Below are 26,547 nucleotides of genomic sequence, written 5' to 3' on the forward strand. Positions count from 1 at the left end.
ATAAACATTGTGACGTCACGCCATGAAAGCGCTTAGGCTAGCTTCCATCTTGCTACGAAACAAAGAAACTGACGTTACGCGTTATTAATTCAATATATATACAGTTAGGCGCTAAATCTATAAACAACGACGTAATAATTGTGTTTGAATATCAATACGAAGTATACATGCATGTCTTTTGTGCAGATCGAGTGTGGTTGTTTAGATATTCATGACATAAATCTAAGTTATTGTGTGCGACGAGTTTAGGAAAGGTTTACGAAGCGAGGCTTTCCGAGACGTGTCGGATAAATGTAAGTACACACTGGTATTCACATGGCATTCTATTTGTCCGATAATATCTTTAATATACGTGCGTTTTTAATATCCAATGTTATTCAAATTACAAATGCCTGATAACGTTTGATAAATTCGTTCTATCAATATGCATTAACATTCAAGGGGAATAATTTTATTGGAACGTGCGATTGAATGTGTAATGTTTGGATAATTAGTTGTTAAGCAGTAAAAATGATAAGTATTCAGTTTGCTTTATCTCATTTTCATTTAAAACATTGTTTTACTGTTTTTTTTCCTTAAAGGAAAACAGTTAAGTCGTCATTATATCTTGAATTTAAGATATTGAAATAGAAGTCGGATATTTTATATTTCGGACGTTGCTATGCAAGTTAGTTGTCGACATAATATACTGATTTATTGTTTTCCTATGCAGTTGTGCAGCTGCATTCTAAGTAATGATGCGCTATTTAATTTATAAAATGTCTGCCTGCCCCTGATAATAATAAGTCTTTAACTTAACAAACCGGAGCAATGTCCATGGCCTGTCAAGATAATAAAAATATGTACAGCTGAGCAATATCAATGACAGACAGTACTGATGTCTGGTTAGCGCAGTGATTTGTCCACCTTATTCTCACATAGGTTATTCCGGGTGATAACACCACAATTTAACACTACAATTTTTTTTATATAGCTGGTAATTACAACTGATAAATTTCATTCTTTTAATTAAATTGTTTGCACAAATTTGGACACTCATCATGTCTGGGATATGCTGGGGGCTATAAAATGGCCTTTGAATCGAAACAGACATCTTTGAATCTGCGATATGTAACAGTTAAAGCTTAAGACGTGTAAAATACCAGTATATAAATCTGAAAATATCCCACTAAACTAGGATGTACACCCTCAGTAATTTTATACCATACAAGAGAGCGAAGATGTTATTAAATACCTATCTCATGTGGCGTATTTTCATTTTAACTCTGGATTTTAATGACGCCAAGTCAGATGCGTAGTGAGTTAAATATTTTTATACTTATATTGTGTGATGTAATCTCATTAAAACTCTAGATTTTAATAATAACAAGTCCGACACATTACATTTAACAGTTAAATATTTTTTAAAGAATCAAAAAAATAAAAAAGTTTACTGGTAAATAAAACTCCTAAATTCCGTATAAGGATTGTACATTACCAGTGATTTTTTCTTCCCATAATTACAGCCTCTTACACGCCATTTCCTAATGGCAAAAAGTAGCAATTTTTCCCCATCGGACATAAATTTCCCCCAAAATATGCAAAACTTTTCCAATAAACTAAATAATTGGTTTATTGAGTTTATTATACAGCAATTTAATTTCCCAGCGCTTTATGATATAAATTTTAGAAATCATGCATTTATAAATAATTGGTAAACTGTAATTTATAATCATTATCATAATTATAATGTTTACTTTTTCCCAATTGCATGGACTTTCTTGCTTTTTCCCAATCCATAAGGCACAGGCTGTAAAATATAAAGCGAAAAACATCACTGGTTACAGCAATGTGTGAAACAACGTCATTAAAAACAAAAAAATATGTTTGACCACACTGGTGGGTAATTATGTTTACGAAAAATACAAACAATATAGATTTATGATATTACATGTTAGATTTTTATCACCCATAATCACTCATAAAGCTATTTTAATATTTATGTACAGTCAATCTTGTGGATGCGACCACTTGTATTAAGCGACCTTTGTCTTGTGCGACGATTTTGAAATCCCATGGAGCTTTTTCGCTATATTATGATATTGTATTAAGCGACTTTTGTCTTACGCGACCAGCGACCGCTGATTTTTGTGTATTTTGATGTCCGAATCTTGAATTAAGTGACCACTAGGATGTAAAAGTGGTTAATCTATTTATCTTTCAGGAACAAATCCGTGTTAATTGTTTATCTAAGCCGATAAGATGTACTGTTACACCTCTGCTTTGTTTTCACACCAACCATTATGATTATGCTTTTTCTCGTTGACCGGTTCTGACCGGTTTTTTTGTAGACTGCGTATCAATTTATTGAGTTGAATAATAGAGGAACGTATTACGCACAGTCTACAGCTTAAATAGTTTACTATGTGGAAAGTTAAGAGAGAACACCGATTTTTCTCGAGTGAAGATAACAGGTGCAGAAACAATGCATTGTACACGACAAACATTTCCTGAGAGGTGCGGAAAATAAACTATTAATCGGCAACATCTGTCGAAATCCGTACATTACCAATTTGTAATTATGCTAATTAGTAGATATTTGTTAGCCAATCACATTGTTATTTACTTAATAAATTTTCCAATCAGGTCTGTTTGTTTTCAATTGACATGTTTTAATTTTTTCAGCTCATTATGTATCATAATCAAGTCAGATTTCCATAAGCGTACATACAGAAATTAAAATGTTAAAACGAAAAGTGTTAACGTTGAACGAAAAAATTTGGTTTTGGAATTGTCAAAGAGTAAAAGTGCACGTAAAATCGCTTATGAGTTTGGAGTCGGTAAAACTCAAATTCAGAACATTCTTAAGCGTAAAGCCAAGGTGCTTGAAGACGTGGAAAATAATGTGTCAGGTAAAGAAAATGCGAAAAATATTTCCTTTTCTATGTTGTTTTTGCAAATAAATATGTACACACAATTCATTTATAATAAATGATATTTTGTAATAAGTGAAAACATAAAACACATTATAAGTAAAATATTGTTTATGTTTTGTGTTTATTTTCATTTTGTTATAAAAGTAAGCATTCTTCCAGAATGGCCTTTTTTATTTAGAGACCATTTTTTTAAGAGACCGCTTTTGATTACACACTTGAGTGGTCTCTTAATACAAGATTGACTGTACATGTACATGCTTAGACAGTTTGTTAAAGCCAGTGCCTTTTGGCTTCGGAAAATAAGCATGATAAACCAAAAAATCAGGAAAAATAGCCTCTAAACCATACAATTGAGAAAAATGAAGAATAATTAATATGATTACAATAACAATTGTTTTTAAGTGCATGTTTGAGTGCATTTTTAAATTTATATTATAAAATGCTGCTTCAATTTCTTCTTACCTTTCATAGGTAAACAATGAAATATCATCTGCTAGTGCCAAATATGAATGGGAAAGCTGATTTATGGTCATATCGTAGCAAAAGTGAAGAAAATATGTGCATTAAATGAATGAATTCAGATTTTGCTATCTGGAATAGTTGTATTTCAAATAGATCCCCCAACGGCCCAACCTATTATGGCTTAATAAGGGCTAAATTGCTTTTGGACTTAAAATCAAAAGGCATATTGAATAATAGTTTAGCGTTAATGTGCTACATGATGTCTGAATTCATCGCCAGGGACTCTCTGAGCCACTTACGCATCAATAGCTTGTGCGTATAGCATGATCATTTAAACAGAGCCCCATTCCACCAACATGGAATGGCGGACATATTTACAATATGGACATTGCAGCAGGCATTCAATTGAGCCAGCCTTCATATTTCATAAAATTATGAATATAACTAGCTTTATCGCTTCCTTTTATTCATAAAAAACACTTTAAATACATAAATGCATTTTTTTTTTTATATATCTATTTCTATTGGGTATATTTACTTTTCAGGTTGCGGAATGTCTGCGGCTTATCCGAGGGCCAATTGATAAAGGTTGTTGATGCCAAAACAGGTAATAATAATAAATTATCACGTACACAAGCAAATAAAAATATTTTTGATGCTAAAGGTGTGGAAGACTGTCAAATTCAGGTTTGGGGTCCCTAAAATCCTTACGGTCGTGTAATTTCTGATGCAGAATGTATTGATAGTGCTGCGTCCTGACACGTAAAGCTTGTGCTTTGTTGGCAGTGTTAGTTTGCTCTGAACAGGTTTACCCTTATTTCTGCCATTAATGCAGTCCCTCTGAGTTGATTTGCTACTTGTAAACCTACAAATAGCTTATTATCCCCACGCCTTTTAGCTCACTTGAGCACAACCTGCTCATGGTGAGCTTTTGTGATCGCGTTATGTCTGTCGTCCGTTGTGCTTTGTGCGGCGTCAACATTTGCCTTTTTAGCTCTCTAGAGGCCACATTTATTGTCCAATCTTCATGAAACTTGTACAGAAGATTGGTTTCAATGATATCTTGGATGAGTTCGAAAATTTTCACGTTTGCTTGAAAAACATGGCTGCCAAGGGGTGGGACATTTTTCCTTATATGGTTATATATGGCTATTGCAAAATCTTGTTAACACTCTAGAGGCCACATTTATTGTTTGATCTTAATAAAACTTGGTCAGAAGATTCATCCCAATAATATCTTGGATGAGTTTGAAAATGATTCCGGTTGGTTGAAAAACATGGCCGCCAGGGGGTGGGGCATTTTTCCTTATATGGCTATAGTAAAACCTCGTTAACACTCTAGAGGCCACATTTATTTTCCAATCTTCATGAAACATGGTCAGAAGATTTGTCCCACTGATATCTTGGATTAGTTAAAAAATGATAACCTTTGCTTGAAAAACATTGCTGCCAAGAGGCAGGGCATTTTTCCTTATATGGCTATATATGGCTATAGTAAAATCTTGTTAACACTCTAGATGCCACATTTATTGTCCAATCTTCATGAAACTTGGTCAGAATATTCATCCCATTAAAGGGGCCTTTTCACAGATTTTGGCATTTTTTTAACTTATTCATTAAATGCTTTATATTGATAAATGTAAACTTTGGATCATAAAAGCTCCAGTAAAAAATCAAGAAAAAAATTAAAAAAAGGAAAAGAACATTGCCCGAAGCAGGTTTCGAACCAGTGACCCCTGGAGTCCTGCCAGAGTCCTGAAGTAAAAACGCTTTAGCCTACTGAGTACTGAGCTATTCCGCCGAGTACACATTCTTGACGTATTTTATACCTTATATAAGCAATCTTCGTAGTTTCACAAAATTTAACGACAAAAACAGAACTCTCCAAATTATTCAATCGTTTCGCGATGCAACGCTTTATAATTTTTAGGTTTTAAAATCGTCAAAAGATGTATATAATGGCTATATTAGAGCATGGTTAATGTTCAGTATTACTGTTTCCTCACAAATATCACAACTAAAACGAAAACTTACGAATCTGAAATAACTTTTTTCAATTTTGTCAATTTACCAAAGCGTGAAAAGATCCCTTTAATATCTTGGACGAGTTCGAAATTGATGCCGGTTGGTTTAAAAACATGGCCGCCAGGGGTCGGGGCATTTTTCCTTATATGGCTATGTATGGAATGAGTGATGTATTGGACGTCATCATTGATGACGTTCATTCGAACGAATGATAAAGGGGGCTAAGTTTCGTTAAGCTGAGGCAAATCACTGCGATTTGGGAGTCTTGAAAACTGGCCGAACACGTTTGCTGAAATTTGACATGTATATGGACCAGAATGCGATCTACCTGTTGGCGTAGGCGTTATTCCTGGGAAAAATCAAGTTTTTTTATTAAATCACGAAAAAGTTTCGCAAGTTTGACAAAACCGGAATTACAAAATGCGGTATGTGGATATACCGAAGTCCTACCGAAATCCCCGAAATCAAACTTTGATAAAACAATGTTTCATTAGTGATTTCAGTGTATTTCGCAACGATCTATATTAAAATACGCAGTTTTTCAATACACAATCAATATTAATGGGGATTTCGTGGGATCTCGTGGATTTCTGGGGATTTTGGTAATTACGGGAAATTCGGTATTTCTTCACACCCGTCAAAATGGTCGACTTCGTCAGAATGAACGCTTAGAAAGTATTTACAAAAAAACATCATCTCAAACGATGTAAAGTGAACGCTACTTATCTGTTTTGTAGATAAGTATACGATCCATTGGAAAACACCAACATTTGACATAAAAAAACGCCAGTGGATATGGAAATCTTCATCGTTTGAAATAGCAGACGGCGTCGACCAAAGGCGAAAAGAACGCGAGAAAGTATTAACAAAATAACATAATTAAAAATGATGTCAAGTGAACGCTAATTCGCTGTTTTGTAGATAAGTATACGATCTATTGAAAACCATAACATTTGACATAAAACACCCGTGGATATGCAAATCTTCTGCGTACCAAATAGCAGACATCATGCGGCGTCTAATCTGAGTCTACGCTGTTTGCCAAGGCCGATAGTATAATGAATGGAAATGCACAAACTCAGCAACTGGCAAGCATATATGCATTAGTAGATTGTTTCGTGATTATTTAGAAACGACTACATAATTCTTTTGGTTCAGCCAGTGCAACTTAACAGAAATAAGTATAATAGTTTCTACACCTGACAACAATGTGCCAATTTTATACAAGGTAAGTTGTTTACATTATTTAAAATATTTCAAGCTTACAGTATACAACAATAAACAGCTGGCACAATGTAATGTCATCGTTTTAATTTTAATAAGCCCGTGGTTAATTACCCTTTTTAATCTTATGGTTCAATGCATCTCTAACACCTTCAATTGACATTCTCGGCTCGGGTACTACTTACCGGTACATGTACCCCGGGTACTCTTAACTTTACTTACATGTAGCCCGGGTACGGTAAAGAAACTTAAACATACCCGCAAATATTAGATTGTATCCGAGTTGTATATCTGCCAAAAATCCGATGTCGTTAAACATGCTAGCGATTAAAGTAAAACAATATTGTTTACCTTAAAGAAACTTCTCTTTAAAAAAAATCTGCATCAACATGCTTTTTAGTATGAGTGTTGAGAGGACGCCGTAGGAATAATCAAGTAATCAAGAATACGTCTCTGTTTCTGCTTTTATTTCCTTCATGTATAATTACGATAAGGATTGACGACTAACATTGACGGCAATGATAACAAGCATTGAAAACTAACACTAACGACAAGGATTGGCGACTAGATGTAACATTGACGATTCTCTACAATAAATGAAATTAACAATAAAGAATGAATAATACGATTATAGTACAACAGATCTGCTATTCAAAGTATAATATGATAGCATACACTCATTAGAATAAAAGGTTTCATAAATAACAATTTGAAACATTTTCAATAAATATCGAAATATCTTATACAATATTTATTACACAGCATGAATTATTTGTTAAAACATAATATAAATACCAAATATGGTGTTCCCCATTTAACGGACCTCGCAAACCAAAAAATGTTTCTTTAAAAAAATCTATGACGGTAAAAAGTGAACGTGCGACATCGCGGAAAATATACTTGACAACGTCATACAATGACGCGACTTTAAACAATTTAAGATTTTAAATTGAATCACATTAATGATTGTAAAAATGAGTTTTGATAATACATTGTATAAATGCCATTTAACAGAAAATTGACATAAATGTAAACATAATTAATTTTTACAAAATAGCCGACAACAACCGATTTAGTGTTAAAATTCCCGGGTATGTTTTAGTATATTTACCGTACCCAGGGTACGAGCCTTACTAACTGTATTATTATTATATCTCACCGACTACCTTTACCTTGTTGTGTTTCAACCTGAAATTTATGTAAAATCCGGCTTTCTTTACTTTTATTTTTCATTCATTTGATTACGCAATTGTTGACGTATCTCGTGGAAAATTATTTGAATCTTTGGATTTTAGTGACGACAAGCTGGAAGTGTCAATTTATTTTTTACAATGAATCTAAGATGTATTTAATTTTTGTGTGTTTGTCATGCATAGTTCAGTGTTTTCCAGAAAAATTTGAGTAGCCAGTTATATGGCCGGCAACTATGCAGTAAAACCAAAGCATTTGTGACATTTACTTGATATATTTGGGAAAAGTAGCCGGCATCAAGAGTTAATGTAACCGGCAAGATCGCTAGCAGCCGGTATTTAAAGAGAACACTGATAATAGTAAACTAAATCTCTACGACGGGATTACAGCTTTGTAAAATTGTTTTTTGGGTGATAGTGGTTAGTAATTCATACTAATGTTATTAAAAAATATCGGCTTTAAATTTAATTTTGAGAATGGGATGGAAGAACAGAAAATGAAGAGCATACAGGGATGGAAATAAGTGGTTTACCGTGAACCCGGGACAAGTAGATTTTGGCCTGGGCAACTCAATTTCAAAAGTTGGTAAACTTCTTTTTTTTAAAGCTTAAAACAATTCACTGCAATAAAAATTGAAAAACAATTGATCACCATGGATCAATACTAGTTAAATAACATTCATTATTTAGGAATAGGACATGATTCAATTCAGGCTCATAATAAAACATCATGCATTGAACATGTGTTGTCAGCAAATGTATTTAATTATCTATTATTTTATTAAAAGAATGTATAATATTCACATGTTCATATTTCTGGGCTCGTTATTCTTTATCTGGGCAACCAAAATACTAAAGATGGTTGCCCACAATAGTAAACAGTTAGTTTCAATCCCTGGCATATCATTGTATCTCTATTGTTATAAGCATTGCATTAAAGTTGTGATTGAGGTTAGCCTGTTGTTTATGGTATATTTACATTTTAGCTTGACTGTTATATATGAAATATATATAGTCGAGCTATCCTACTCAACCCGGCGTCGGCGTGCGCATTGGAATGTTTGCGTACCACCTCAAATATATTTCCTATGTCCATTGACATATTGCTTTTATATTTTGCATACTTCATTACCGACATAACCCCAATCTATAAACAAGAGCAGACAACTCATTTACTGTATCAAGCATTTTAACAGAATTAGGCCCTTTTTCACTTAGAATAATATGCATATTATTGATAAATCTATGTTAAAGTTTGCATATGACCTCAAATATTTTTTATGTCACTTGACATATTGCGTTCATACACCATGTATTTTGCTTATTAACCAACATGACCCCAATGTATAAACAAGAGCAGATAACTGTATCAAGCATTTTGTAACAATTATGGCCTTTTTTTCACTTAGAATAAGCATATAATTGATAAATCTATTATTAAGTTTGCGTACCACCTTTAAATTGCCATAACTTGTTTTTTTAGGGGGAGCATATAGTCGCCGCTTCGTCTGTCCGTCGGTGCACAAATTTGTTTCGTACCCAATTTTTTTTGTACCCAAATTTATATATGTACCCTTTTTTTTTCGTACCCAAATAGTTTTTTGTACCCTAATTTTTTCGTTCCCTATAGGTTTTCATAACCCAATTTTTTTTCGTACCCAATTTTTTTTTTACACAAATTTGTTCGAACCCAAATTTCTTTAAACCCATTTGTTCGTACTCAAATTTTTTTCGTACCCAAATTCGTTTTGTTCCCAATTTTTTTTGTACCCAAATTTTTATTTGAACCTTTTTTTTCGTACCCAAATAGTTTTTCGTACCCTAATTTTTTTTCATAACCAATTTTTTTTTCGTACCCACATTTTTTTGTACCCAATTTTTTCGTACACAAATTTGTTCGTACCCAAATTTCTTCGTACCCATTTGTTCGTACTCATTTTTTTTTCGTACACAAATTTTTTCGTACCTTATTTTTTATTTGTACCCATTTTTTTCGTACCAAAATAGTTTTTTGGTTCCCTTATTTTGTTTGTACCCTTTTTATCGTACTCAAATTTGTTTTCGTACCCAAATTTGTTTTTTTTTCCTACCCACATATTTTTTCGTACCATTTTTTTTTAGAAATAATCGATTTTCAATTTGATTTCATCTCTCCACTCATTCCATCACGCGAAACCCTTAAGGTGTCGCAACTCTAGTAAAAAATTGTATTTCTTATTCTTGCATTTTTATTATTTTTTGTGGTATTATATAGCTTTACAAATAATTTTCAAAAAGTTGGTGAAAAATTAAATTAAACATTATGTCAAAATAGCTTAAAATGCGTATCTCCCGACTGTGTTGTTCACGATTCCACTTTCTAGAAGCGCTAGTATGCTGTTGTTTGCCTTGTTTTATGTATAGCCTTGCTTTCGTCATGCCGGAAGTGTTATTATTTGTATGTTATCAGCTGCAAAATTATGTCACTTATTGAGGCATTCGGAATTTAATTTGAACATATAAAAGTAGTTATTTTATAGATAATTTTGAAGATTCAGAGGTAATATTTAAATTATCAAATCATTATTATCAAGTAACTCTAATCTATTTATTATCCTGCGTTCAAAGCTTGCATGATTGGAAGATATCTTAAACTTGACCCCATCTATTGTAAATGAAAAAAACAATGACATTTTAATAATGTGTTAATTAAAAATAATATTGTTTGAAAGTGTGACATAGTATTGGCGTGGGTGGGTAAGGAGTCTGTTGACTGTACGGTATAGTCTGGGACGATACTTTAGCCACATTTACTTAGTATCACTTTCCTCATTGTAAATGCTTTGTGTTTTAATGAGTAAGCTTCATACAACAACATTATTGCAGCCAGTTCATTGTTTTGATAAGTATAGAATAACAGATTACCGCCTAATAATTTTGTAATATATTAGACGAGGCTTTTGATACAATTCATGGCGAGGCTTGCCGAGCAGTTTTTTTTTCGTGCCGAGGATGATATATTAAAAACATATCAGAGAGTAATCTGTTTTGTTGTTGATCATACCTCTACGTCCCCCATTATATAAGAAATCGTGAAAATAATCGCTTCGACCCTGCCTTTTTGCGGTAATTAATATGATTTTTGACGTTTGATGCGTTAATAATGACGTCATGAAAACTTGCGAATATTTAAGAATATTTGTAAAATGTTTTTTGCTGTTTATGACGCTTTTTTGTATAAAATATATAACATTTTGGTATCAAATTGTTTGTTTTGTTGAATCTGATTCTATTTTAACAAAAATAATAACTTTATTGTTGATTCCGATATATATAAACAACTTCCAAAATTGACTGATATAAAAACTTCCGGTTGACCATGATATAAAAATATATCAGGCAAATATCAATGTAGAAGAATGATAACCACGTAAATACAACAGGGATAGTAACTATCAATTTAACCTTGCCAGCACAACAGGGATTTCCTAGTAGTTTTAATATAGAGAATACGCGAGGTTTTCTTTTACTAGCAACCATATTTTAGGGACATAGTGCTCGTAGGTTTATGCTAGTTTATATCAATGTACAATACGACATTTGAAATGGAAAAAGCTGTCCCCCTAAGTTACTAGCATTTTAGGGCACTACAATACTGCAAGAAACACTTTCAGGAAACACATTCTTGTTTCTATCAATAAATAGCCTACCAGAAGGGACAATGGTTTAAATACAAGCCATAATCGACTTACAACGGCCCACGCAATGTTGTCAAACCTTTGTCTACATTTAGCCATTACTGCTTCAAAAAGAAGTAACTAGCATACCTGGTGTTGAATGAATGAACTGGCAAACTAAAAAGCCGCTTTCCCACATTCACAACACAGAATGTAATGTCTTTCAAGATGAACATCAACGAAGACATGTTTCTAACTCGTAAAATATAGCATCGAAATCACTCACTGCTGCTGCTGCTGCTGCTGCTGCTACTACTATTACTTCAACTACTTATACAACTACTTGTACTACTACTACTACTTCTAGTTAAAACTTAACTAATACTTACTTAAAAGATGAACTGTTGGTGTGTTGTCTATTGTGTCAAAATTAGGCTTTCGAAACACGGTTTTCTATGGTGGGTGCATTCGACAGAGATTTACTTTCTTGGAAGTTGGGAGACTATATGTTTTTTAATGCAATTATTGGAAGAGGATATATTCATCTTTAAAATGATACCAGGTTCAGAAAAGAGAAGTTATTTTAGATCTCCTTTTCTATAGAAACTGTAATACAGCAAACAAATCGTATGCGACATAGTACAAAGTTAAAAACTAACAACAATATCAGTCTTCGCAAAATGTTCACAAAAATTTCAATAAAAGAGTAAATACAACACATATTCGCGTGAATCATTGTGCTTATAAGTGTTAAGGTTATTATAGCAAGGTTTTAAACGTGTTAATTCTATCCTTTTTTAATAGTTTACGTGGACATACCGACATAACAAAATAACGAAGCTAATTTATACCCTCTGAAATGTCGTCTTAAAATCATAAACAAAAATGTAACAGCCTCAATATAATGTTTGATAGATAGAAGTGTTCTTATATTGTAGGATATGAAAATGAAACATAATTTTAACGCGTTAACACAAGACAATCCTCTGCGAACTCTAAGCTTGTCTCCTGGCTTAACTGTTCTTCGATAACCTCGATCAAGGGCTTCTTGGAATCTGAAATTTGAATATTTAAAAAAAAATCAATGTTATCAAATTTACTGATTTATCAAATACCTTTTCTTTCTATATCGGCATTTAAAAACTGATAACTTGTTTGAATTGAAAGTACGAACAGTAGTATAACTCAGGGGAAACATGAAAGTCCAATGTTTGCTACTGATTTACAAAATTATTTTTAAAAAATGTGAATACTATATGAACTGCAATGCTTCTTGGTACATTTCAATAAATCAGCTTGAATTGCCTATCCGTGCTAACGGAAACAAAACATCACTTATAACTAATCCGAACACATGACAAATATAAAAATACGCATGATCCCACCAGTGCAAAAAGACCTAACACGCGGCGCCCCATCTGTGCACATGAAAAACATGTAAGCATATTCCGCAACGCCCGATCTGTGCAAATGTAAGACAATTTAGACCTGTACGGAAACGCCCCATCTGTGCTTGTGACAAACAATTTAGGCAAATTACTCATTGCCCATCCGTGTAAATGTGGGCCTAGCACTCAGTACCCGTCCTTGCAAATGACAAAAAAAAATCGACCTAGAAGGCATCACACCATCCGTGCAAATGATAAACAATTTAGGTCTATTATTCATGATTTCCATCCGTGCAAAAGCAGCACACATTATACATCTGTGACACCTTTGCGAAACAATAACAAACACAATAACATATTAACCTTCCATTCTAACCATCACAGTACACAACCTTCGTCCCATTCTTACCATCAACGTACATAAACTGTTCCATTCTAACCATCATAGTCAACAACCTTTGTGCCATTCTAACCACCATCGTACAAAATCTTCGTGCCATTCTTACCATCAACGTACATAAACTGTTCCATTCTAACCAACATAGTACACAAACTTCGTGCCATTCTTACCATCATAGAACATAAACTGTGTGTGTTTCTGGAAGTCTCCAAGCTGCTCCTTAACCGCAGGCAAGGACGTGAACGATTCAAAGGCCTTCATAAAGTTCTGGCCTTGTGAAGATAGATCTTCCTTATTTATCCCCGCGAACCCGTACTTTGTTCCCATCTGGTACAAACATCCCATCGGGGTGCAATATTCCGCGATGAAACATGTGCTCTGAAATATATTGTTTGTTAGACGAGTCACAATTTAGATTGATTTTAACTGTTAAAGAGCTGTGTCTTGATAGCATTTTTTTAAATTCGGAAATGGGACCGGGTCCCATTGGATTGGGAAAAATCAGATTGCTTTGGCTTAAATTCGGTAAAAAGTGTTACTGTCTGCTTATTAACAAATAATTGAGAAAACAATATATATTCATGTGAGATGACCTAAATGTTGAGATTTATTTGTTGTTTTTTTAAACCTTCAATGGGGAATTTCGGATCCCATTTAGGAAAAATATATACGTTTTTTCATTATGAATGGGTCCCCCTTAAGGCCCCAAAATTGAACAAAAAAAAAACAATGGATAGACGTACTTCATCCTGGCAATGTAACTTTTCCAAAAGTTAAAAAATATCAACTTACTTATAGATTCTGAATGCACATTCAATGCATTACGCCTGTAAAGAAACGCACGACTCCCTTCATATTTTGGCGTTAATATAATAATAATGGACATTTGTCAATGTGTATGCATAATGAGTGAGGAACTTTTGAACACATGACTTCGGTTGTTATTATTTGCGTGGGCTTTTTGACATGCAAAAAAACATGTTCTATGAAAAAACCTGCAGTAATAATAAGAATAACCAAACTAGACAACCATCATTGTTCATATATGGTCCTCGTTTTTTATGCGATGTTTAGATCAAATTGCAAGTGCATTAAAGTTAAGAAAATATCATGTTGTCATCACAAAAACATTGTTCAATCCTAAATATTCAGTAAAAACGTGTACATTTGGTCGCCTAATGAGCGAATACAAGAAAAATTGTTTTACAGTATTCAATCTCACCTGTTTGGTGTGTGGTCGTGTATGCTTGTACACACTGAATGTGAATGACCGGTTCAGCTGTCCGCCAGTATTTGCATAAACCATTGGCAGAGATCCCAGCTTCACTATTCTTTCGTCAGGTGGGCTTAAGGAAACAGTTTATAATTTAAATCGTGAAATATTTACGCATATTACCGTACATATATATTAAATAAACTAACTTCTAGACTTAACTTATTACCACAAAATGTGAATTTTCGCCGGATTAAGCGGACCAAATCGAACCAACTTTCGGTCTCAAATTAAAGATACTTATTCCCAGATTGTAGATATGAAAATTGTCTAACTATTGTCACTGATTTAAAAAATTTAAACAACACTTTACTTCAGGGAGACGAAACAAACTAATGACGTAGCTTTATACCAAACACACACTTTTGTATTCAATTCTTAGTTGAATACATGAACATAAAAGCGTTTCAAACGCAAAACGATTTCATAATTTGGAGTTGTTCTTTGCTTTCGTTATTTTTGAAGACAAATCATTGATCGCCTGTATATTGTGTAAAAGCTCGCTTATTGGATGTGTAAAATTCCCATTGCATGTGTACATATCGGGTTATCGAGTGGTTAATGCGATAGTCTTTCAATTCAAAGGTCAATGATTCGAGCCTTGAAAGTTTTTTTCATTTGTTTTCCTCTAAAATTATACTATTGTCATTATACTGGACGCTCTTATATTCCCCTCTTTACATTAATATTTTTAAAACATTTAATAAAACTCTAAAACGAGTCTCTTCAACAAAGAACATAAACACGTAAATGCATTTGCACATAACACAAATAATTCATGTTTGTTCTTTCAAACAGCAAGTAAATCATTGCCTATAACACCCCACCACAAACAACAACATTTTCTCCTAAATAACATTAACGTTCACTTAAGTTATTTTAAATAAAAAAAATCAAACCCATTCATGTACAAGACACAGTGCTAATTGTCTTACTTTTTATTTGCAACTATTTCAATTGCGTCCGTTATCATACAAGAGCTGGGCCAAAGGATGTACACTTTATCAGGACAACCACACAAAAGGTTATTGTTACGAAGGAACGCCTTGATGCGACCTCTGAAGTCTAGAATATAAATAAATCAATAAATGTACCTAGTATGATTTTTTTGCATTAATAACGCGACACATTAAACTTGTATTTCTTTTTTAAAAGGAATATTAGAATATAATACATATTTATTATTGAAGTTTACATCTTTGAGTAAGGACCAGCTAATTGAGAGAATACAAAGTACGTAAATAAGTAATTTAACTATTGCAGGACCGTTGTGCCTTCGTAAGCTAAATAACGTTTGGCTAGTCTATGTAAGTGAAATACATGAAATAGTATGTCGTAACGTTAAAATCCTTACCAAGACTACCTTCGTTGGATGGCGTGCGCAGGAACAAAGCCATTTTCATGTAGTTGATAAGGTAGGCCCAACATAGCCCGGTGACCACATCGCCGCATGGCATCTTCTCAACCATTGTCACGGGGCCGCCTTAAAATAAATACGACCGCATTTGATTGGAGAGATTCATTCATCAACATTAATATGCACTGTATGTACTATTGAAATTAAGGTATTGCGTACACGTGTAAGCCTTTCGTAGAGAAGTCATTTCAATTCAAGCAACCTCCGCGCAGAGATTTGACCGGAACCAGCATACAAATTTGTATGTGAGAGCATGGCACGACAACTCTGCGTGAGGATTGGATTTCAAGTGCACGAAGGCAATAGCCTAATATTCCATTTATTATACCATTTTTGTACTTTCTAATAATATGAACGTTCATTTGCTAAACATCACAACAAAACTTATCCATTTCACTGAATATATATGTGAGTAGTAATAACAATATATGTGTGATATAAATTTCCCTCCGCCACTCGGAATAGTCCATATTGTTTCCAATCAAAAGCAGTGTAACAATACAATACATCGCTACATGCATCGATTCGAATTTAGTCAGCGTGCAATATGTAATATATTTGATTATGGTGTTATTGTGTAAGGGTCTTGGGTTGAATCCTTAAAGAGGGAGCGTTCTTTAGACCTTCCTAAAGACATCAAGTTAGCAATATAATCAAGATGTTCCAATTTAACAGTTAATTTAAACTGGTAATTTTTTGTGGATATGCTTTCATTGACCAAATAACAAAGAAACGGCGTACACCTCATGGAAAAGAATCTTTGAATGGTATGTTAATTTTAAACTAATAATCGCTCCTATATAACTGTTGAAATAACTACACTTACCAATCACCGTCTGGTAGATGTGATCACAAAATTTGGAATCGCTCGTACAAAGCATGGTGACCCATCTGATTAAGTCAGGAACCATCTTGATATCGACTTTGTGAAGGACGGGAATCAATTTGGTCGTATTTTTGTGAACGCTGTCTTCGAGAATCTGAGTTATTTTGAAGCAGAATGCCGTGTCTTTCAAACTCTTCTTGGATATGACAAACACGTACCAGTTGTAATTTTCGCTCATAGTTGCTCCTGGCCCCACATCTCTGCTGTCGGTGAACGCCATGATGTTCTTAGAGCTTAAATAGTCAACGATATCTGATCCGATTTCCCTGTCCTCTTTGTCATCTTTCGTGTGTGCGTTTGAACCGAATTTGGTTCAGATTAGGCACAACCTAGATTCGTTCAAAAGATTTGTTTACTATGGACGTTTGAGCAAATCCGCCTCACAAGTTTATATACATCTTATTCAAAACGCAATTTCAGAAAAAGTTCATACACTGATAATCAAATATTCGTATTAAAGTGCAATGAAAACTAACACAAAATAAGTACGATTCTAGACTTCAAAATGAGATTGTGAGGTTATGCATATTTTGAACCAAATTCATCCCCGATGCGTTGCATGGAATATCGCAAGGTGATACACCATGCAATGATTGATGTCTTGCTTCACTTTGTTTATATATGTTTGTATGCTTGTTGTTAAGGCTGAGGGTAACTTGACTTAAATTGAAGACTAGCTGATAGTTACAAATGCACGCAAAGTAAAAAATCATTAAATACGTCTCCTATTTTTGTTATGGAATGTCCTATATATCTAAATAACTTCAATAAATTAGTCATAAAACGTATATGCTACGGTAAATACATTTAACTCATATCATACCTGTGCGACAGTGCTTTTGGAAGGTTGTGTGACAGTGGTATTTGCAACGACTTCTCCATCAGGGTCATTAACACTGTTCTTTACAGCTTCGAAGAGAACCTCGAAGCGGTTGGTTTGCCCATCTGTTGGCAGATGGATTGTTCAACAGTCATGTTTCACAGATTTTGATATGTTTTGCTTGTGTTTGCAATTAAAATATAACTTCGCAATTTTAAATGTACTCCTCAAATAGGCAATGTATAAGATAATTAAATTATATTGACTCTTGCATGTCTATTGTAAATTAGGATATATACTTTAAAATGGATCTGTTACAAACATTGTAACCGTCAACATATTATTTTAAGTTTGTTACCTTCCGGCGACGAACCAATAAAAAATACTATGACAAATACCAGAACTACCAATCTACGATAAATATGTTATCAAAATTAATAAATGACAATTCTTTAAATAAATGCAGCACAAATGGCGAGATAATCCACGCCATTGCAAGTCGCGTGATGTTCAAAATTATTCTCATACAATATGTTTGATTAGACTTTGTTTAGGTACCATATTTAGGTATGGTGTCCTCCTAGCGATCGGGAGGTCATGGGTTCGATCCCCACTGTGGGAACGTTCTTTAGACTTCCCCCATAGACACTTAGTACTGGTTCTAGTCACTTGAAACGGACTCGAGAGTGTTTCAAATAAACTCTTGACTTTTAAATGTAATCGATCTAAAATAAATAGGTTTAAACTAAGCTAACTTAACTGACGCACCATCGTATTCGAGCATTCTCAGTGGGTTGTTAAGTCTCCGCCCAAATTCTTGATGGTTGAAAAGAGTGTTGTACGTGTGCTTGAAGCGCTGACACTGAAGGTTTGTGTCCACGCCTTCCGCAAGTTTCTTTTCTTTAAGCTCGTACACACAGTTCAAAACGAAGGGCATATCCGCGTAGAAGAAATAAAACTGTGAAAACGAATGCCAAATTATAACAGTCAAATTTGTTTCTAATTAATGATAAACTATCAATACAGTGCTTACTGTGATTACCGGTATACAAAGATTATGGAAGTATGAAGACCTACTTTAAGAAATAAGTGACTCCCCCAATTTCCGTACTGGTGAATCATATAACCTCTGTTCATTATCTGTAATATTTGTCTAAGTTGATTTAGTTAATTGCCGAGTGCAGTGTTGCAATCACATAAGTGCATCGATCATTACATATTCAGAAAAGGGTAACCACAGTTTTGAAATTGCAGAAATTGAGAACATAATTTGCATTCATGTTTGGTTGATGGCTTGGGTGGAAGGCGCTACTTAATGACTAAATACATCATTTATTAATGTAACATATTAATGTAAAAGCATGTGTATGTAAACATCTCGACAAACCTCACTGCCTCTTGATATTCTGTACATCGAAATGGTAAAATCTCTTGGCTTCCCCATGTGATCAGTAGAAATTATAAGATTTGTTTCATTTTTTATTTCAATGCCAGAATTATCGTCCTTTCCACTAAGCGAATCACTTAGTTTACATGACTTCGGCACGAGCATGTTGAAGTTTGTACATGTTTTATCTTTATACTCTTCATACCTATCCCATTTTGTAATTTCCTCCCTGAGTTCTGCAAGAAAAACGAAAATGGTATATTTCCCTATTAATTTAAACTGAAAATTGTATTTTGTATTGAAATCACCAACAATGACAAAAAAAACGGTTCATCAGTAGTTATAGCTAAAGTTTAAATTAGAATAAAACGGCACAATTAAGTTTTTTACCATTTTCGGAATATGGCCGGGCTCTTGAGCTTAAGAGAAATCATGTTGTTTACAGTAAATTGGGGCCTTTTTTCTTGATTTTACTTTGGGGTGGGACGTTCTATTGAAAATCTTGACCAAAAACAACAATTATACTGGACTTGACTGGACTGGACAATAATACCCTGCATTTTGCTTTCGTCGGAAACAAACTGAGCCATCATATTCAACTTTACAAAATCAGATTATAATTAATATAAACATATAGTGTGGTCATACTTGCAATTATTAATGTTTTGATTTATATGAGTCACAAGTTCAAAATAGCATTTTTGAAAACAACTTATCTTATGTGAAAATGAACCAAAATACCTAGACGCTCTACTTCTCTGATTGGCTGATATGTTTGTTAAGGTATAGCCCTCTATCAATACGACCGGGTCGTTGTGAGTTATGCACTACACACACAAAAAAAGCTATTTTATCATACGAAACTTGGCCGTTACTCAAATTGTGTCCAAACATCTGAACTAAAATGCTTGTTTGTATGTTTGTAATGATACAGCTTTGCAGCAATAGGTTATATGGAGGTACACTAGTGCAAAATATTGTCACTATTATATAATATTATACCTCACATACATTTGTTTCTTCTTTTCGTATATAAACTTCACAGGTCTCTTATTTTGAAGTGTCCTGTAAAGATGCGCGCGCATAGTCAGCGGGCGCTATTTTGAATAGTGCCCTGTAAAGATGCGCGCGCATATAATAGTGACCGCTAGAATGTTTATTTGTAATATTTGTGCAAGTTTTCCAATGTGGAGATTTCAGTTTTATATAGTTAGGGTAAACGCACGATTCGTTTGGCATGTCACAAGCGTGTTTCTTGTATTATTAATCACAGCTTGAAAAATACAAAAATTAAATGCTATATTTATGATCAATGTTTAGAAACATGTTGTCTATAATAAAAGCAGATATTTCTACATAAAATGTATCTCAATATGTGAAATTCTTTACAATAAAAATGAATTTTGTATATAGAAGCGAATTTTTCCGAGTCCTACTTTTGAAGGGAGACAACTCGCGCACAACAATAATGCCGTACATATTCTTAATTGTAACGATTCGTTTTGCAGGTCACGAGTGTGTGTTTTTTATTATTAATATTATATTTAAAAAAAATAAAAATTAAATGCCATATTTGGGATCAACGTTATGCAACATGTTTTCTGTGATATAGGCAGTTACCTTTATATAAAATGTATCTCAATATGTAAAATGCTTTACAATAAAAATGAATTTTGTATAAAAAAGCGAATTTGTTCGTGTCCAACTTTCGCAGGGAGACAACTCGCGCACTTAATAGTAACTGATAAATATTTATGTAATTTATCTTCGGTTATTACTTTGTATTTCTATTGACATTTATCTTCACAAAAATGTTCGGTATAATATAAGAAATAGAAAACCTCACTTCAGGCCCAATGGAAGAATAGTGACCAGCCAGGCAGCCTAAATAGTATACGAACCTCAGCCTTCGGCTTCGGTCCATATACTATTTGGGGCTGCCTGGCTGGTCACTATTCTGCCATAGGGCCCCCAGTGAGGTTTTCTATTTCTTAAATAATTTGAAAAGTGTCAAAACTCTGGCAGTAATACTGTTTAAGTTATGCGCGACACAAATTAAAAGGGTGCAATAACTAAGGAATTATATTCATCTCAGTAGCATCAATACGTTTTTATAAACGCGTGAAGAAACCATGAGACGGACGGGTTTCCGGACAGACAAGGGTATATATGTATATATGGCCCATATGGTAGACATGCATTTCAAATTTATATATAAATACACAACGTGCATTTTCATAATTTAAATATTAATATTCAACTGAATTATTTGTTCATAACTCAGATTCAACTCAAGACATTTTTATCTTGTGGATAATGGTACATACAGAGTCACATCTGTAGTAACACCTTAAACATAAACAATAAACATTTATCAAGGGTAATATAATTTGAAAAGCTTACAACTTACTAGTAGGAAGCATGAAAGACAGCCATCCTGTGAAGTGACTGTAAACCAGCCCATGGGCCAAACTGCCGACGGGAAGGACGTCACAATCTTGAAGAGGCTCTAAACGTGTTCAAAATGTAAGTATATGTCAGTAAAAGCAGTTTGTGCGTAAATAAAAAGTGTTCATTCTTCAAATACATGTGCGTAAATTAGACGTGTTTATTTTTCAAATACATGTGCGTAAATTAGACGTGTTCATTCTTTAAATACATGTGCGTAAATTAAACGTGTGCATTCTTTAAATGCATGTGCGTCAATAAAAAGTGCTCAGTTTTCAAATGCATGTGCCTAAATTAAACGTGTTCAAAATGTAAGTACATGTCTTCGGATGCAGGTGTGTACATAAAGAACACTACGAGATGCAATTAGTTTGTGTGCGTTTTTGTTTATTTGAAACACGCAAACTTAATTTTGTTAAATCATTTAAATCTATTCATTTCCACGCTTTGTAATTTTGAATAAAGGAAAAAACGAAGATCAAGAAACATTAGCATCAGATAAACTAACGTACACAACGGCTATTTTTAAACGAGTCTTCCTCGATATTGCATAAAACGTAATATTAACCGAAACAAACTAATACAGCGACCGAAAGTATGAAACAATTTAAAACACCTCGCTACCTTTCAGGCTATCCAACAGCTTTTTCTCCCAGCCATCTTCGTTGAATTTCGCGATGAAATGGGGAAGTCTCTCAAGACACCCCACCTTGAGAACTGGAACTTCGTCTTCCGCGACGTCAATCAAAAGCAGTCGAAACACCAGCTGATTTCTCCGGTATTTGGACTCCTCAAGGGCGTGGATTGTCTCCAAGTTTATCCAGGGGCTTTCAACAGCGGTTTTCGTCAAAACAAGAACGGATGTGCGGCTTTCTCTCACCAGACGACGTATGCTTTCGCTTACCGGTCGCCCAAAGGGAAAACATTTGCCGTCGCCGAAATCTGCGGCGCAAATAAGTCCGGCTTCCGTCAGGACGTTGTAAATTGTTTCCGTGATTTTTTTATCCTCTGTAACGTGCATTAGAAAAACGTCATACGTATAGCCCTCTTTCTTCGAACCCGGGCTGTCTGCAAAAAATGAATTCCCTGTACTAACACAAGAATAATACAAAACGACAAAAACGCATCAAGGAATTATCTTTAACATGAAATATCTTTAAAAAGGATATACAGCGTTGATTGTGGTTGTGGTTGATGAAAGATAAAGAGTTATATCAATAAGACAGTAAATGCCTTTTTCTGAACAGTTCTTAGCAGAATCACATGAAAATCAATTACGTTGCGCCAGATTTCGTGGTTTATTTCGCATTTAATATTAAATATTATTAACCATATATCTATAGATATAGAACAGAAATACACAAGAAGAATGGAAATTAAATGAAAATATACTAGTCAATGGCTCTCACACGCATCAACCGTTCATATTCGAAATATTAATAAGCGCGTTCTTCAAACAGACATGTTGTAGTGGTTTCCGGACATAGTTATTTGATTCGATTGTTTATAGTATCATCGCGCTCATGCTTAATAAATTGGTCGCTATGGTGGAATAATTCTTAATAATCAAAACTTGTACTTGTCATGGAATTATTTAATACAAGAAATATCTTTAAAAAAAGATAAACTGCGTTGATTGTGGTTGGAGTTGGTGAAAAGTAAAGAGTTCAATGAATGAGATCAAAGATAGCGAATGTCTTTTTCTGTGCAGTTCTTAGCTGCATCACACGCAGTACGGGATGTTACGCGGAGTTTTCGCGGCTTATTTTACATTATTACATATTGCTGGTCATAAACCTATAGATACAAAACAGAAAACCAAAAGAAGAATGGAAGTGAAATTAAAACATATGAGTCAACCAGCCACACGCGAAGTATCCGTACATATTTTAAACATTTATACGCGCGTTCTTCGAACAAACCTGTTTTAGTGGTTTGTCGGGCATTGCAATTTGATACGATTATTAACAGTATCGAGAATCATAGCGCTCATGCTTAATACATGAGTCAATATGGTGCAATAATTCTTGTTAAATTTATCAAAAATAATATTTATCATGCTATTTTTGAAAACACATTAAGAATCTATTATTGACATACCATAATTATATCGCTGAATATCTTCATTTGACATATTTCTGGTCTAAAGAAAATTCCAGTTCACGTAGTTCACGCGATAGCCTCTATATTATATAAGGATTATTTTACTGGAAGCGAACTGACCCCGATACCTTGAGGGTTGGAATGCAATGTATTAAAGTGAGGCAACGCTTTCACTGCCGGAACGACGGCTTGTTTAAAGCTTTATACTTTTAAGGGAAAAACGATATTTTTATGAACTTAAATATACTAGTACACACACAGGAATATGGAAGTAATTTCTTAATTTGAGAACGTAGCCTTTAAGTACAAACGCTCTGGCGCTCGCAATCCTCTGAAAATAAAAGGTGCACGCACAAACTGTATTGTGTCAAGAATTGAGTGTAAAACTGTTCTATCTATCAAGCCTTTTTCGTTAGAGATAAAATTGTATCATGATGAACACGCAGTATAACAGTTTTACAAAGACGCGTTCATGTTTCCAATGTTCTGGTGGTATGCTCAAATCAGCCAATGGAATAAATAAAGTGTATTCATTCGTGTCTAGCCGCGGGAAAGGTCAGGTAAGGTCAAACGTGACGTTAAACAGCTACGCCGAAAAGACAACGGCGTTAAAATCAATACGACTTCAGTAAAGGGTGACCTTAAATTGAAGTATCGGATTTTTTATTTATATCGCATATCTGAAGCGTTCATACAACCGTTCCATGTTTTCACCAGAGATACATGAATAATCTATATAACAGTGTTTTGTTCCGCTTAATATTTTACAGCCTGTGCCTTTTTGATTGGGAACAAAAAGCGCAATAGACCATGAACTTGTGAAAAAGTAAGCATTCAAAATATGATTATAAATAACAGAATACTTTTTTTAAGTGCATGTTTAACTGCTTGCTTAAACTAATATTATAAAGTGTTAGGGAATTTCATTTCTGTATAACAAACTCAATACATCCATTATTGAGTTTATTGGAAAAGTTATGCATATTTTTGGGGAATTTTTTTCAGATTTGTGTTGAAAAATGTAACGTTTTGCCATTGGGAAACGGCCTGTAAGAGGCTGTAATTATGGGCAAAAAATCACTGAATAGCAACTATATATATACATGTAAACTGATTTGACACATGACAAGCATTGATACAAAAGAAAATCGAAATTAATTCTCACTGTACACTGATGAAAAGGTATAAAATTATTATAACAGATTATAAGACATCTAAACACGAAGCCGGTAAAACGGTGTTATTAGAACACATATTATAAACGATACAAATCCATTAATGTAATTTAATAGTTATACTGAGCTATCGAGACCAGTCGTTTAAAATCCTCCATCTTATTATGAATAAGCAATAACACCCGAAATTAGTAGTTTATTAACACACAACACATGTTGATTAGTAGGAATTCGTTTACATTATCATATACCAGTACGCTAAACAGATGCCGTGTTTGAAATTCCACATTGGAATCCCATACTTGAAAACGCACGTTCATTCTAAACGGGTCTCATTGTGAAGATTTGATTAATGCTACATTATTGAGATATTGCTCTATCCACCATCTTTAATCAAATAAGCAACAATACCCAAATGTTGTTGCATATGTACTTAAAAAAGAAATCCCAGAATCCCAGTTAGGAGTCCCAGATTTGAAACCAAACGATCGAATATATTAGCGTGAATATTTGAATTATACATTATCATGTTATTTAAACTCTAGCAAGCATTAAAAGTAATACAGATATTCAATATTATTTGGCACGCATATATTCAAACCACCCAATCTTCTCCTTTTGATAGCATTGTCTTAAAAGCTGGTTTTACGTTTCATGTTCATTGTATATTCGTGAATGCTTTCAGCTTTAAAGGGACTTTTCACAGATTTTGGCATGTATTGAAGTTTGTCATTAAATGCTTTATATTGATGAATGTAAACATTTTATATTAAAAGCTCCAGTACAAAATCATAAATAAAATTAAAGAACGAAAAAAGTAACTCTCATACTCAATACTTTATATATACTTTACCTCGTTGTATCACAAAATATAACGACAACAACAGAACTTTCCATATTATTCAATCGGTTCGCATTGCAACGCTTTATAATGTTCAGGTTTTTAAATCGTCAAAAGATGCATATAATTGATATATTAGAGCATGGTAAATGATCAGTATTACTGTCTTCTCCGAATATCATTACCGCAACGAACATTTGCGAATCCGAAACAATTTGTTTTAGTTTTGTCAATTAACCAAAACGTGAAAAGGCCCCTTTAATGGTTACATACGTACAGCGCCGTTATTGCAACTCGTATATAGCGTGATAAACACTGAGATTTTGTTTTGCATGTAAAACATGGTCCAAGCGTGTTTAGTAGTTTTTATATACATGTTGGTGTATTTGTTTTCAGAGAAGTTGCTTTTTCGTTATAATTTGATTATTTTTCATTAAAAATGATGTTTTTACTTATTCATATCATAGCCACTCGCTAACCACCTGTGATATTGAAGGGATTGTAGGCTAATGCAACTGTATACTCATGTACAATACGGAAAATGAAATGAGGAAAACGAAATTCGCCTAAGCAGTCTAGTGCATATAAAACAAGTTTGAAATGAACACAAACCATTCAAATTTATAAAGAGTGTGTCTTAGCGCACAGGTCGAGATGTGTATGCACTGTTTATCCCCATATTTATGTTATAGAGATAACTTAGACAAAATAACAACAATATGTCTCTTTTTACGTTTTGAAGCATTACAATATGATAACAATGGTATCATGAAAACCAGTTAATATAAAATAAAATTTGCAATCAAAAGCATATAACTGAATACTGTTGGAATAGCGATTACGTACCTATCACAATAAGAATATAATTTTATGCTTGAAATTCACTTTACGAAAATTGTTTGGACACCATATACAATGCAAAATATACAATAAGAAA

The 26,547-nt window shown here is 33.8% G+C and overlaps 2 protein-coding genes across 2 annotated transcripts in view; both read right to left on the bottom strand.

Annotated features, from left to right (window-relative positions):
* The window catches only part of LOC127841010 (DNA-directed RNA polymerase II subunit RPB11-a-like), a 492,318-nt gene that overhangs the window by 127,962 nt on the left and 337,809 nt on the right, over positions 1-26,547 (bottom strand). The window lies entirely within an intron of this gene.
* LOC127840907 (stimulator of interferon genes protein-like) lies at positions 12,015-17,086 on the bottom strand. Its single transcript, XM_052369371.1, has 6 exons — positions 16,777-17,086; positions 15,888-16,016; positions 15,469-15,598; positions 14,483-14,606; positions 13,431-13,638; positions 12,015-12,527 (listed from the first exon to the last, which is right to left on the bottom strand). The coding sequence occupies exons 1-6, from the start codon at positions 17,054-17,056 to the stop codon at positions 12,433-12,435; spliced, it is 966 nt and encodes a 321-aa protein (XP_052225331.1). The 5' UTR covers positions 17,057-17,086; the 3' UTR covers positions 12,015-12,432.

This window comes from Dreissena polymorpha, chromosome 1 (assembly GCF_020536995.1).
Source record: "Dreissena polymorpha isolate Duluth1 chromosome 1, UMN_Dpol_1.0, whole genome shotgun sequence".
NCBI lineage: Eukaryota > Metazoa > Mollusca > Bivalvia > Myida > Dreissenidae > Dreissena > Dreissena polymorpha.